The sequence below is a fragment of the Nicotiana sylvestris genome, chromosome 12 (genome assembly GCF_000393655.2).
Source record: "Nicotiana sylvestris chromosome 12, ASM39365v2, whole genome shotgun sequence".
Taxonomy (NCBI): Eukaryota; Viridiplantae; Streptophyta; class Magnoliopsida; order Solanales; family Solanaceae; genus Nicotiana; species Nicotiana sylvestris.
The window spans coordinates 128,576,020-128,589,850 of record NC_091068.1 but is presented as its reverse complement, the minus strand read 5'-3'; the positions used below and the strand labels follow the sequence as shown (position 1 = coordinate 128,589,850).

The following is a 13,831-nucleotide window of genomic DNA, read 5'->3' as shown; positions in this document are numbered from 1 at the left end:
ACTTGGGACACTCTAAATCTCCCAAGTGGCGACTCTGAAATAAATAAATAAATCTCATTTCGATCGTCCTTTAATTGGAAAAACTCCCTTGTACCCTAGCGGGGCGGAAAAAGGAGGTGCGACAGTAATCAGCAGACCCTTGAATCTCTCCCATGTTTCTCGTAGTGTCTAAGTTGGTTTCTGTCTGAAGCTCAATATCTCATCAATTTGTTGAGCAGTCTTGTTGGGTGGATGAAATTTGTTCAAATATTGCTTGACTAATTCCTCTCAAGTAGTGATGGAGTTTACGGGGAGTGAATTAAGCCAAGTCTGAGCTGCTCATGTCACCGAGAATGGAAAAACAACAAACGTATTGCTTCTGGTGTCACATTGTGTTGCCTCTGCGTGGCGTAGATTGACAGGAAATTCTTTAGATGCTGCTGAGGATCTTCAACGTATGACCTAGAGAACAGTCCCTTGTTCTGCAACAAATATAACATGTTATTTGTGATCTAGAATGAATCTGCTTGTATCTGAGGGACTACAATGGCAGTTGTTAAGTTGTCAGCGGTGGGTTGTGCCCAATCATATAGTGCTGCTACTGGAACAAGAGGTACCACACCCTGATCGTTTGCGTCATTCACGTTGTTTCTATTGTTTGGGTTATTCACGTTGTCTCTGTTGTTTAGATTATCGTCTTTCATGTCTGGTTCAATTTTTTCGGTTGAGTTCTGTTGTTGTTTTCCTTTCCTGTTTGCATGGTTCAATGCCTTGAACACCTTTTCAAGATCTGATAATGCTTCAAACAATTCACCAGTTCTTGAGGAGTTTCTAGGCATGCACCTGTAACAACCACGACTACAAATGTTAGAATTTCAATGATCAGTTTAAATTGAAGAAAATTGACTACAGTAAGAATTTTTGCACTTCTTTTTACAATTAATAACACAGTTAATTTCCCGGCAACGGTGCCAAAATTTGATCACGCCCAACTATGCCTTATAAAAAGGACAAAGCGGTCGCTGCAAATATATTCCGGTTAACAAGTCCTGAGTCGAATCCCACAGGGAATTAACCTATCAATCACAGCTATTGGACTCACAGATATTCTCATATTCAATCTTCGGAGATATTTAAATAATAGATTGGATGTTTACTAACTAAATATTACGTAATGAAAATGCAGTAATTAAGAATTAACTATGAATGGTTTGTAAACAAGAATTGGAAGGATCTAAAATTATGATTTCCCCTATTGACGGAATCCTTTCCGTTACATTTTCTATAATTTTGCCTAAGTCTTCTCTATCGATCATGAGCACTCTGAATGTCATAACTCTCTCCCGAGTAATTACAACAATATACTAGACATATTTTCCCGGATTATGCTAGCTAGCTTTAAGTACAGCTCACTTAGATCGCACCCAAGGTTTCGTTTCTCTAATCCCACCTTTAAACCCTTCGTATTGATCCATCATATACGTTAGGAGTGATGATGTTCAACAACTACCTAAATATACACTCTCTCCCGAGTAATGCACACTAAATAGGAACAGCTAATTGAGGGCCCGTCAATCAACAGCAATGAACATATAGTTGAACAAATAGAGAGAATACTATGACACATCTATATTAACGTAACGAGAAAATCATCCTTCAACAGGTTCCATCAAAATCCTAGATTAGGAATTTAGCTACTGAACTCATAGTAATAATTTCCCAAATAATTTGCATAATTAAATTACAAAGTAAAGATGAAGGAATGAAGAATTCGATGCCAATCTCCTCCGAAAATTGCTCCAAACATTTTCTCCCTTCCAAAATAGTCTCCCTAGGTCTAAGATGTGTCAAAAGTCCTCAAAATAGTATTTTTATATGTATTTATACCAAGTAGGGTCGGGCCCAGACGAAACACCCTTTCCTGCGCGAAATAGGACATGGCTCTGTAAATATTGTACAGTTGCGCCGCACCCTGCGGCGCGCTAATGGGATTTAACGGCAGCTTTGCACTTTCTTGTCAGGCAGACTTTTACACTGCTGCGCTGCGCCTTGCGCCGCTCTATGCGGTGCGGCAGTGTAATTTCCTCAGAGTGAACTAATTTGTCCTCTTTTAACATCCAGACTTGGTACACGACCTCTAAACACGATCCCAGCTTAATGTATTGGGCTTTTACTCAGACTTCAAAGCTCCAGATTGATCGATTTAGCTCCAAATTAACTTTTGAGCTCAGGATCACTTCCTGCAAGGCATAAAATACGTACTAAGTGTAATTCACCATCATTTGAGCTCAAACACACGTAAAAATGCAGCAATTGGAATGTAATACTATGGCTAAAACACAGATTTCTAGCCTAACATCACATATAGAGGGGAATATTATTTTTTAAGCAAGTAGTCAACAATTTACTTTCGCAAAATGTACAGGTTGCTTGTAGTAACGACTAGCATAGCATGTCACTTTGGAAATTTTCTTAAGAAAATTACAAATTTCGCACCTTCCCCCCCCCCCCCCAGAAAAAAAAATAGAATATTTATCAACGCTCTTGTGCGTCATTTGGCTCATGGACAAAGTTATGCATGGATATGATGGAGGGATTATAATTCATGGTTTTAACGGTCACTAGATTATTTAGCGTATTGTTTTGAAAGATATGTGCTTGTGTTTGTCAATGTTTAGGGAAATTTTCAGGTTAATCTTCTAGATAAGTTCAATAGAAGTAAGAAGAACGAACAGCATTGAATAGTTTTAACGGTTAAGGGTTTTTCTCCTCCTACTGTAAGTATTTTGGAAAATTACTACCTCAACTTTAGGATGAGAAAATCCAACAGAGAATTTTACAATATTACTGTTAAACAGGAAATTAATATGCATAAGCTTTCCCTATGAGTTAATTCTTTTGGCCACTGGCAGGTCATTTAGCAGTTTTTACACATAGAGAAAGTTGGGAATAGCATTTAATGGATTAACACATTTTTTATTCTTTTCACATTTCATGACTGAATTTTAATTCAATATCTACTGTGTATTGCCAATAGCCAACCACATCCGTAAGTTATACTCTCAGCGGTGGAAAATGGAATGTTTTTACACATGCAAAGTTAGGAGTGGCAAACGGGCGGGTCGGGACGGATATGGTTCGGGTTGAAAGTGGGTAATGAAAAAACAGATAAATTATTTGACCCGACCCATATTTGATACGGATAAAAAATGGGGCATTTGCATCTATACCCGTTTTTTGGGTCACGTTTTAACTTTGTGCCGGCTTTGCAAAAAAAAATTGCAAACGTACCCACTTTTTCGCGTAACTTCAGCATATGGGACTGAAGTAGCAAAGGCAATCACGCAAAACTTCAGCATTCTAGTAGACGGGACTGAAGTAGCAAGTGTGTTGAACCAAGTGTTTGTAATTGCTGAACTTAAGCATAGTAGCTGAAGTTTTGTTCTCTATTTTTTGCTGAAGTTTTTATTTGTAATTAGTGAAGTTTTTGTTTTTGTTTTTGTAACTGGCGACTTCAGCTCTAGAGCTGAAGTTTTTGTTTTGTAATTGTCGAATTTCAGCTCTAGAGCTGAAGTTTTTGTTTGTAACTGGCGACCTTCAGCTCTAGAGCTGAAGTTTTAGCCTATTTACACCATGAGTGTAATCCTCCCCTTGTTCATAAGTATTTGTTTCTTTCACTTTTTCGCATTCTTGATTTTCACCTCAAATGATGATATACACGATTTTTGTCTGTAACAGAACCATTATTAAGTTCAAGTTATTGTAAAGTTCTATACCAAGCTAATTATATTCTGTATTTTCTGGTTGAAGAGATGTTCAAGCTAGCAGTATCCTTCTCGACGATAAATTTGAAGTAAGGCTAGGAAGTTTGAGCCTAATTGGTCAAACATATGGAATGGTGATAGTATTAGAGAATTAATAATAGTGCCTTTCAGTTGTTAGAAAGGGGCTGAAGTTGTTTAAAAACTGGGTACAGGTTAAAACGTTTTAAAAAAATGGGTATAGGTTAAATGGGGACGACCAAATAGGGCGCCCCATGCAATTTTTACCATATTATCCATGACTTCTTGCATATGATCATTTTTGGGAGAATTCTTAGTCTTCCTAACTTGAGGAACCCCTAATTTCAAGCTTTACAAATGTAAAAGTTAAACTCATTGGTTATCCATTGGTTACCCATTCATTATCCATTTAGAAAATGGATAATATGGTTCTTATCCATATTTGACCCGTTTTTAAAAAGTTCATTAATTTTTTAGTGGATAATATGGGTAGTTAACTATTTTCTTTTAATCATTTTGTCACCCCTATGCAAAGTTCTGTACTAATATGGAGCCACGCTGGGGTGTCGCGAGATATATCATTTTCGGACTAATTACAACAAGGCCAATACACTGGCCAGCTAGTGTAGTAGCAAACACGTTGTGCACTAAGCTAAGCTGTTTACCTTTGATTTTGCAGTTCCTTAATTTTCTTTCTTCCTTTTAAAGGAAACAGGAATGTAAATTACCTGTTAACAAGGTTCTCTGTGAATGTTTAAATTCTTTTAAAACATAACATAATATCCAAAAGCATGCTTGAGTACACACGAAAATTAACATCTTATTAGGTTACACTTAAATGTACATAACATATCATCACAAGCATACAGGCATTGCGCGCGACTTATTAGCTTATACACACAAACCAAATAGAGAAGAAGAAGAAGAAGAAGAAAAAGCAGCCAGGATAGACCATGACCCGAAACATCATGTGGGGAAGAAGAGAAGTGGCACCAGACGAAACAACATTAACAGATGCAGAATCCGAAGAAGGATCCTTCTTTTTCGGCTTTGATGGTGCTGGAGCAGGTGCTGGTGCTGGTGGTACAAAGAATTGCAAAGGAAGAAGCACTTTGTCAACTTGATAAATAGCTAACTGATTATCAGTATAAATTGTACTTGACACACTCGCATTCACAATTCCAGTTGTTATGTTCACTGCTGTTCCATTTGTGGTTACATTGATTGGGAATTCGCGATTAGTGGTTCCACCAGCTTGTGTATGTAAAGGGTTGCTAGCAGTTTGGAACTGTGGTAGGGAGAAATATGAAGGGAGAATATGGAATTTAACCAATTCAGCTTTCTGCTGATCACTGAAAGAGTTGAGGGTACCTATTTTGAGGCTCAAAAAAGCGCCATCCGATGGAACAAACATGGTTATGCTGTTGGAGTTGTTTAGCAACGAGGTGATTTCGACAATTTCTTGAGTGATTTGTAATAACTTGATGAACGTCGAATATGGACCAGCTTTTCCGAGGATTTTTACCACATTTTGTGGACCAGGCGGTCCTGGAGCCGGAGCAGAGACTACAGCAGGGGGAAATATTGGTGCCGGAGGAGTAGATTGAGCTGGAGGCAGTGAAGCCGGAGCAGAAGATTGTACTGGCGGCACTGGTGACATAGCAGGAGCTTGAGTGAAAATACAAGTGCACTGGAGCAAGAAGAAGAACAAGAAAAGAAGGGGTGAGACAAATATTTGTTTCATTTTTCTTTCTTGATTTAGCTTAATTTGAAGTTGTGAGATGGAGGGAGAAGGAGAATGTGCTCCACTTTTATAATGAGGGGTGAATTTCTTGCTCTAAAATTAATTAAGAATTCAAAAAAGATGTGATCAGAGGTTTAGGGAAGAAGTTTGTGGGGTATTGGGATGAAAGAAAATGTTAGGTAAAAAGGTGCAATTTATGGTGAGCTGAGAATAATATGTTTCTGTACTGTTATAAAGCAGCTGCTAGCTTGCTGATGAAGTGAAAAAAACAGCTGGAGAAGTGAAGTAAATTCCTTTGTAGGTTCCATTCAGTTTATCACCTTGTGATTTTAGGTGGGTAAAATAGCTAAAAAGGACAGCCCGGTGCACTAAGCTTCCGTTACACGCGGAGTCAGGGGAATGGCCGGACCAAAAGGGTCTATTGTACGCAACCTTACCATGCATTTCTGCAAGAGGTTGTTTCTACAGCTCGAACCCGTGACCTTCTCGTCACATGGCAGCAATTTCAAGGCTCCCCTTCGTGGGTAAGATAGCTAGTGAAAATTATTTCTTTCCTTTTTTTCTTTATGCGTCCGGTATTTGAAACTTACTGACTCAACTAATCCAAATTGGTGTTGCTTAGGGGCCACTAAAGAAAGAAGATCTCCCTACCAAGAGTTTCTTTCATTCCTAGGGCTCAAGACTGAGATCTAAGGTGAAAGGATCCCTTTTATCCCACCACACTCCTCAATGTTATATTACAAGTTGCATGTAGTTACTGGAGAACCATAAATCATTACTCATAGAAATGGTGGGAGAGGAGGAGGCTAATTTAGTTGCAACTGCACTGGTCACTATCTAGAATATCTTGGTACAGCTGATTATAATGTAATGTAAGATAACAAATGATAATCTACCAAAACATTTGTTGTGTTATCTGCTATCTTTTTGCAATGTCAATGCATGACAGGATAGTACAATCATTTTTAGTAGATGAGCTAAAATTTTCAGGAGGATTTGATAATGACACTGAGTTTCCATCAATCTGAATCTGTAAAGCATCGATGCCACATTTTTCTAAGAGGTAGAGCCAGGACTTGAAGTTTATGAATTCTATACTTGTCACTGAAACATAGCTCATCTTAGTTTTTGATTGCATAATTAATTATATACATATTTAATAAATTTCCTAATACAAATACAAGGTTGAAGTAAAAGTTATTGAACTCGTCTAAACCCGTACCCCATGTTCTAGCTCCACCCCTGCTAGACATCAAAAGTGTTGCTTCACCTTCTAGTCTCTTGGATTGAAGAACTTCACTTTGTTCTGTTCTTGGGGCAGTAGAAATTATATGAAATCATGTAAACAAGTACCACAGAATGGATAACAAAATGGAGTACTTGATATGCATTTTTTGGCCACTGGACTTTTGAAGCTCAATTCAATAATATAAAACCTGTTAATCTGCTACGGAATGTACCAGCCTAGATAGTTACAAATGAACCTGTTATACGTCCTGTACAGGGGTTTTTTCTTACATTCAGTCAACTGCTACTTGGTATTTCTTTAACAGAAAAGATACTGTCAAAACAAAACCTTTTCAAGGGGAAAACTGTAGGAGCATACTGTATTGCACTCACCTTATAGTTGGTCACATCGCATATAGTAGATATAAACAGCAGCCATGTGAGTTTATTGGTTAAGCAGCAATAACAATTATAATAACCAATGCCTCAGTCCCAAGCAAGCCGAGGTATCTAAGTATGAAGACAAATTCCATCAAGGTAAAAAATGGAATTCACCTGAACACTCACCAAATCCTTTACAAGGAAACTCCCCTCCTTCAAAGTGGGAATATAAACAGCTGGCCCCTCCACCAAATGGATTTAATCCTCCTCACATTCCTGAACCAGTGTCGTCAATGCCATCACCCTGGTCATATATCCAACATTTCTTCTCATCACTAAGAATCTGCAAAGGGAGCCAAGATAATCAGACAAACAGCAGCAAGTCCAAAAGGCAAAATTCTTTTCTCACTTCACCATGAAAGCATATAGAACGCAGTGCATATGCGGCAGAGGAGTACCACTGTAAGGGGAAGAAATTACATTCAAGAAAATAACATTTCATACTGCAAAATCTTTTTATTTGCATACAAATTGAAGCAAACAGTGAAATGCCACAAGCATCATTAGTTCTTCATCAACTATCAAACCTGAAAAGCTTAGGAGGGGCAAATTGCTAGTCAGAGACTTAATAGGGCATAAAATAGTCTTTTCAAATGGTGACAAAGATATGCCATAGCTAATATAATATAAGATGACCCCCATGATGTTGCTAAAAATTTGGAGCTATTAGGTGTCCAGACAATTCTTGGAGAAAGTTTCTTGAGAAGATTTTCAAGGAAAAGATTTTGTGCAAAAAGAAAACGTGCATAGAGAGTTACAGACAGCTTCAGAAAAGGTTATGATCTGGACAATTTGGAGCTATAAGTGTTTAGTGAGAGGAACTCCACTTCAAAGAAAACCCAGAAACAACAACAACAACCCAGTAGAATCCTACAAGTGGGGTCTGGGGAGGGTATTGTGTACGCAGACCTTACCCCTACCCCGAAGGGGTAGAGAGGCTATTTCCGAAAGACCCTCGGCTCAAGATAATAAAAAGACAAAAGGAGAGAATATTAGATTCATCACGGAGATCATAGGAAAAATAGGAACATAAAATGCAAAAGAAAAATGCAAAGCAAAATGATGGCTAGTAAGTGGAACCTGCGTCGAAAATAGAAAATAGTAAGAAACGACATTACCCTAGCTATCTTAGACAAAACCCTACCGGACTAGGCTCACAAAGACACAAAGTAATGCAAGACTCAACTACCTCCTAACCTACAACCGTAATACTCGATCTCCACAACTTCCTATCAGATATCATGTCCTCGGAAACCTGAAGCCTCGCCATATCCTGCCCGATCACCTCTCTCCAATACTTCTTAGGTCGCCCTCTACCTCTTCTTGTGCCTTCAGAAAATTATAAAATAATTTCAAAAAACAAGGACAGACAGAACTTCATTTCTTTCGACAGTTACAGACAGCTTCAGAAAAGGTTATGATCTCTCCTGGAGCATCTGCTTCAGCAGGTACGAAATTAGTATATCGAAAACAAGTACAAGAAACTTGCATATAGCGTCAGTTTATTGCTTGCCTGGAAAAAACAAGGAAGCCAGTGCAATTATCAGCAGAGCGTCGGCAACTTTGACAGTTGACTTATCACACTATGTCAACTCTTTATCATGCATAAAGAACAGAGATTGAATGGCTGCAATGAGTGCATCATAGATTTGTGCCTCAGAGGCCACAATGAGAAAGTTGTCACATGATATGCTGATTTCTAACTCTTATCTCTTATAACATTAAAAAATGAAAAAATAATATTTTTTTTGAATATTTTTTGTCTATTAACACCCAAATAATATTTAGACGTCAAATGTTTTTATAGGTGCATTAACAGTTAATCATTCTAAAAGCCGAAAGATATTGAAACAAACAGTAAGCCAAAAGATATTGGACCAAAGGAAACTGTCAGTGTATGGTTCTCATTATGTTAATTTAAGGTAGCACTTTGTGCTATTGCTGGCAAAGAGTCAGAGCTCAAACCAAGTACAAATTCATCATATGCCTTACTTGGTGCTTCATTCCACCGCTACCTGGAGTATGTTATGCACTCAGCCAAAAAAAGGTACATAAACTACAAATTTGCTATCATCCACCAGCATCTCCAAGGTGAAGCACTTCTTTTGTTTTGGTTCTTCCATTCTCAAGAAAATGGTGTACTGGACGACAAAGGAAGCAATATTGCTTAAAGGATTAACGTCTAATAGAAAAATATTATGAACCAAATGCCTCCAAAGTTTAAAATAATACACCAAGCAAGCGGTTTTCTCATCATGACCGCGTAACAAAACAAAATTTATATTTTAAGACTGTAGCTGCCTAAACCACTCTAGGTCCTTCATGTTGATTAAAAAAAACAGAAGGTTGTGACACTTTAAATCCACTGGATACGTACAGATATCATAGGCCTGTCATCCTCCCAGGTAAGTTCATTGTGCTAAATCCATGAAATGAATTCAAGCAGCTTAAATCTAAGCAGCGCTTTTGCTCTATCTAGAATAGCAAATAAATATCAACCTTGAATTTATGGAAGACCATGTCCACGGACAGCACTCAGACCTGCAGTAACAAGCAAAAAGCCAGGCTGCCGAATCTCTGCAGAATGTGCTCATGTAAAATGTCTTGAGGATGTATTGAACAGTCTGCTATTGCCTCCAAATAGCTAAAATGTGATTTACATGAAGCTTACAACTTACAAGTTCCTAAAGAACAACTTCTCACACTAGATAAATGTCAACTATGAAGGCTACCCACAAGAGCAGAGTATGCAGTAGCATCAGGCGTAAGGCCTGCCTCTATCATCTCATCATATAATCTGAAGGCTTCATCTGATCTGCCCTTTTTTGATAAGCCAGAAATGATTGCTGTGTAAGTCACCACATTCGGAGCTAAACCCTCAAGAGGCATCTCATTGAAAAGTTTCAGAGCATCATCTACCTTCCCTGATATGCACTCCCCGTGTACAAGCGAGGTGTATGTATAGACATCAGGCTTCAGACCCTTAGATTCCATTAGAATTCTTAGCTTATATGCTTCCTTCATCAAACCCTTTTTGCAATAACCATCTATTACGGCGTTGTATGTTGCCGTATTAGGCTTAACTCCCTTACTTTCCATCTCACGAAGTGCCCTTTTTGCTTCAACAAAATTTCCTTCCTTGCAATAAATATCAATCAAAGTTGTATAAGCAATTTCATTTGGAGCTACGCCTCGATCCACCATCGAGAACAACCACGTCTTTGCTTCCTCATGCCGATCTAACTTACGCAGCCCAGTAGCAATTATATTATAAACGTATACATCAGCCTCATGTCCTTTGCCCTCCATAATTCTCTGCAGCCTCCATACTTCATCCATATTACCTTGCTTACAGTAACCATCCATCATTGTATTAAATATAACTCGATTTACGTCAATCCCCTTACTTTGCATCTCATTAAGTAAAACTTCGGCCGCTTGCATCTGTCCGGCCTTACACAAGCCATTTATCAAAGCTCCATATGTGTGAGCATTCGGAACGAGGCCCCTCTCCACCATTTCATCAAACACCGTAAATGCCTTTTTGACATCACCTAACTTACAACAACCACTAATCATGGAGGTGTATAAATGGACATCTGGCTCTATTCCCTTCTCTTTTATTTTCCTAAACAATCTCTCAACATCTTCAAGATTGCCAAAATTAAAATACCCGTCAATCAGAAGAGTATAACTTGTCACATCAAGATCAACACCATCCTTTTTCATTATCCTCAAAATCTCTTTCACAGCCACAAAATCTGACTTCTTCACATAAGCATCTAATAATGTGTTGTAAGTGTACTCATTCGGTTTCACCCCTTTGCTAATCATTTCATCCATGAGCTTTCTTGCCTTGTTAACCTCTCCTACTTTACACAACCCGTCAATAACCATTGTCATCGTATAAACAGTAATTTTCACATCATATTTAATCATCTTTTTGAAAAACTCGAACAACGAGTCATATTGTTTTCGCCTTTTCATAGCAAGTAAGTATACCATACAAGATCTATCATCCAATTCATACCCACCATTCGTCATATACCCAAAAACCTCCCCAGCTTCCTCAAACCTAACATTATCAACATAAACCCTAAACAACATATCTAACATCTTCCCTACAACCTTGTGCTCTACATGATTCTCACCGAGTAAAGAAGCTATTTCTGAAAAGGGTTTCCTCAGACCATCAGCAGCAGCAACATCATACAAAATATTCTTTGCTTCAGCAAACTTCCTGGCTTCGAGCAAGCGCAAAGCCAAGGCTATATGTGAATCAAGATTGGGTCTTTGGTGAGTGAAAGATAGGTCTTTTTGGAGGAATTTAAAGAAGCTTAAGCAAGATTGTGTAGGGACAGATGGGTTTGAAAGAACAAGATGGATTACTTGGGGATTAAGCTGGGAAATTAGAGAAGGAGGAATTTCCCCAATAGACCTCGAATTTATCAGGGTATTGGAGATCACTTTGGCAATTTCTTCATTTGGTTTTTTGGGAAAAAGTTGTTTTACAGTTTGGTAAAACTTTTGAGTCGACATTTTGAGCACAAGTCAATATCTTGTAAAGGTGTAACTTTTGCTATGGAAGTCTCAGTCGAAGTTTAATGCCTATAGTCGACTCGAAATAGCCAAACTATTTCTAGTGTAAATATAGGATTTACCTCAATTACCGCAGGGAAGACACGGATGACATGTTTTCCGGTGAGGAAGTCCGTTTTCCGGTGAGGTAGTCTGGCTTCCGGCGGGGTTTATGCTTATAGATGAGCAGAAGGTGTAGTTTGTTTCGTCAATAACTGGGAAAGACGGCGGTAACTGAATTTTAGCCATTTTATAGTTTTGAAAGAGTGGAAATTGGCCCAAATACCTTTTGAAACTTCAATTAAGTCCTCGTTTTTTATGCTTTTGTTGCAAAAGAAGTCCCTTTATGTTGCTCTACTTAGCCACTAGCCAGTCAGTGATTTGTGTAATTATTCCTCTTCATCAACTCAGTTTTAAATTTGCACGTCTGGTTCGTGCATTTTCTTATTCTCGTTTTGACAAAAGAAAAAAAAAAAAGATGAAGACCCTAAACCGTCATAAATCTATTCCATTATTTTTTTTAACCTTGATAGATGATTACACTATCGTGTTTTATCGTTCTCCAGTAAACGCATACGAGATCATGCATTCTGAGATCATGGAGATCATGCTCCATAGACATAGTCAATGTCTAGTGGTAGACAACACTCTCTAATGACAATTGTCATTCCTCGAACTTGACCAATTATATTAATTTTTGGGAGAGAAATAAACCTTTAATTGACTTTTAAGAGTAGAGAACAACCATTTAAATAATTCTGCAGACTCATCAGACAAAAACAAAAAGTACAACAAAAAAGTATATCTTGCCAATGATAATTTATTCCAATAAATCATGTCACACTTGTTTATTGATATGTGGTATCAATAGACACAACATCACCAAAAATATCATAGTCAAATCTTGATAAACCATCTCCCGAGAAAAAGATAGATATACGCCATTCACAATCAAGTTGAACATCCCAAATAACAGAATGACTCGCTTAGCTCTGCAATGGTTTAAACAGAGAACATATCGCAAAGTGATACTGAAAACTGATTCCAAGGGGAATGGCTTGTTCCGTGGAAGATCTGGCGACATTCTTTAAAACTGAGATGCAATTAGTTTTCATAAATTCTGAGAGTACAGGAGTTCTAGCAAATGATGACGTTGATGATCAACAATATCTTGCATTTACTTCATTAATATCATTTCCTACTCAGGTAGACAAAAATGAATTGCCATATATCAGATGTAGAACAGTGAAATGAAAGCATACACTCATTTGGATAATCTTCTTTTCTTATAGGAGTCTTTTGTATCACAAAAGTAGAGTGGTTATTACCTCTTCAACATGCTAGATGCTACATATAGGTAGTATATACATGTTCCACCAAGGTTGGAAATGGCGAAGGCATATGATCGGTTACTGCAATGAAAAGAATGAGATGATAATTACTTACAAACCTTATCCCAAAAAAGTTACTTACGAGCACATGGAGAGCGGAACTCTTAAGGATCATCTGTATGGCTCCAACCTTTCAAATTTGAACTGGACATAAAGGCTTGAAATTTGCATATGATCAGCAAGAGGACTTCATACTGTTTTTCCAGAAGGCAATTATCCACCTTTGATGTCAAATATTCAAACATTTGCTTGACGAAAATCTCAGGGCTAAAGTTTCTGATCTTGGACCACCAAAAATTGGTCCAGAAATTTAACAAAACACATGTTAGTACTGGCTTACAGCACAAGGAAAAAACTAATTGAGAAATCTGATGGCTTACTTCATTTTTGTGTAACTTGGAATATGCATAGCAACTCCAAGAACAAGTAAAAAGAACAAGGCAGCCCCCAAATAATGAAACAAGTTCAAAATATAATGAAAAGGAACTAATGCAGCATCAAAAACTGGTAGAAGTTCGACATAGAGCAGAACATTTGTGAATAAAATAAACTCTAACCTTTTACCAAAGTAAATAAAACAACTTAAGAAGAACCAAGTACGACAATCATTCATCTGGAACACTGAGAAACAATAAATTGAACGGTTGTCTGATCTTTTCTAACAAAAATCTCCTGTGCCCATTGATATG

At 37.8% G+C, this 13,831-nt stretch overlaps 2 protein-coding genes across 4 annotated transcripts; both read right to left on the bottom strand.

Moving 5' to 3' along the window:
- Positions 1 to 491: 491 nt before the first annotated feature.
- Positions 492 to 5,447, bottom strand: LOC104221784 (fasciclin-like arabinogalactan protein 12). Its single transcript, XM_070164416.1, has 2 exons — positions 4,667 to 5,447; positions 492 to 822 (listed from the first exon to the last, which is right to left on the bottom strand). Exons 1-2 carry the CDS (start codon positions 5,419 to 5,421, stop codon positions 492 to 494), a joined length of 1,086 nt encoding a protein of 361 aa, XP_070020517.1. The 5' UTR covers positions 5,422 to 5,447.
- A 1,156-nt stretch (positions 5,448 to 6,603) lies between these two features.
- LOC104221783 (pentatricopeptide repeat-containing protein At2g32630) lies at positions 6,604 to 11,955 on the bottom strand. 3 transcript variants are annotated; one of them, XM_009772914.2, is made up of 2 exons: positions 8,363 to 11,955; positions 6,604 to 7,456 (listed from the first exon to the last, which is right to left on the bottom strand). In XM_009772914.2, the coding sequence occupies exon 1, from the start codon at positions 11,710 to 11,712 to the stop codon at positions 9,889 to 9,891; it is 1,824 nt and encodes a 607-aa protein (XP_009771216.1). In that variant the 5' UTR covers positions 11,713 to 11,955; the 3' UTR covers positions 6,604 to 7,456; positions 8,363 to 9,888. The 3 variants fall into 3 exon arrangements, with proteins under 3 accessions (XP_009771216.1, XP_009771217.1, XP_009771218.1); XM_009772915.2 differs by having other exon boundaries at positions 9,551 to 11,955; XM_009772916.2 differs by having other exon boundaries at positions 9,673 to 11,955.
- Positions 11,956 to 13,831: the final 1,876 nt, after the last annotated feature.

Excerpts from the sequence above, each read along its gene's own strand:
- LOC104221783 (XM_009772914.2), bottom strand. The coding sequence starts at position 11,712 with ATGTCGACTCAAAAGTTTTACCAAACTGTAAAACAACTTTTTCCCAAA.
- LOC104221784 (XM_070164416.1), bottom strand. The coding sequence starts at position 5,421 with ATGTCACCAGTGCCGCCAGTACAATCTTCTGCTCCGGCTTCACTGCCT. Across the intron at positions 823-4,666 it reads TTCTTCTTCTTCTCTATTTG|GTGCATGCCTAGAAACTCCT; the intron begins GTTTGTGTGTAT and ends TGGTTGTTACAG.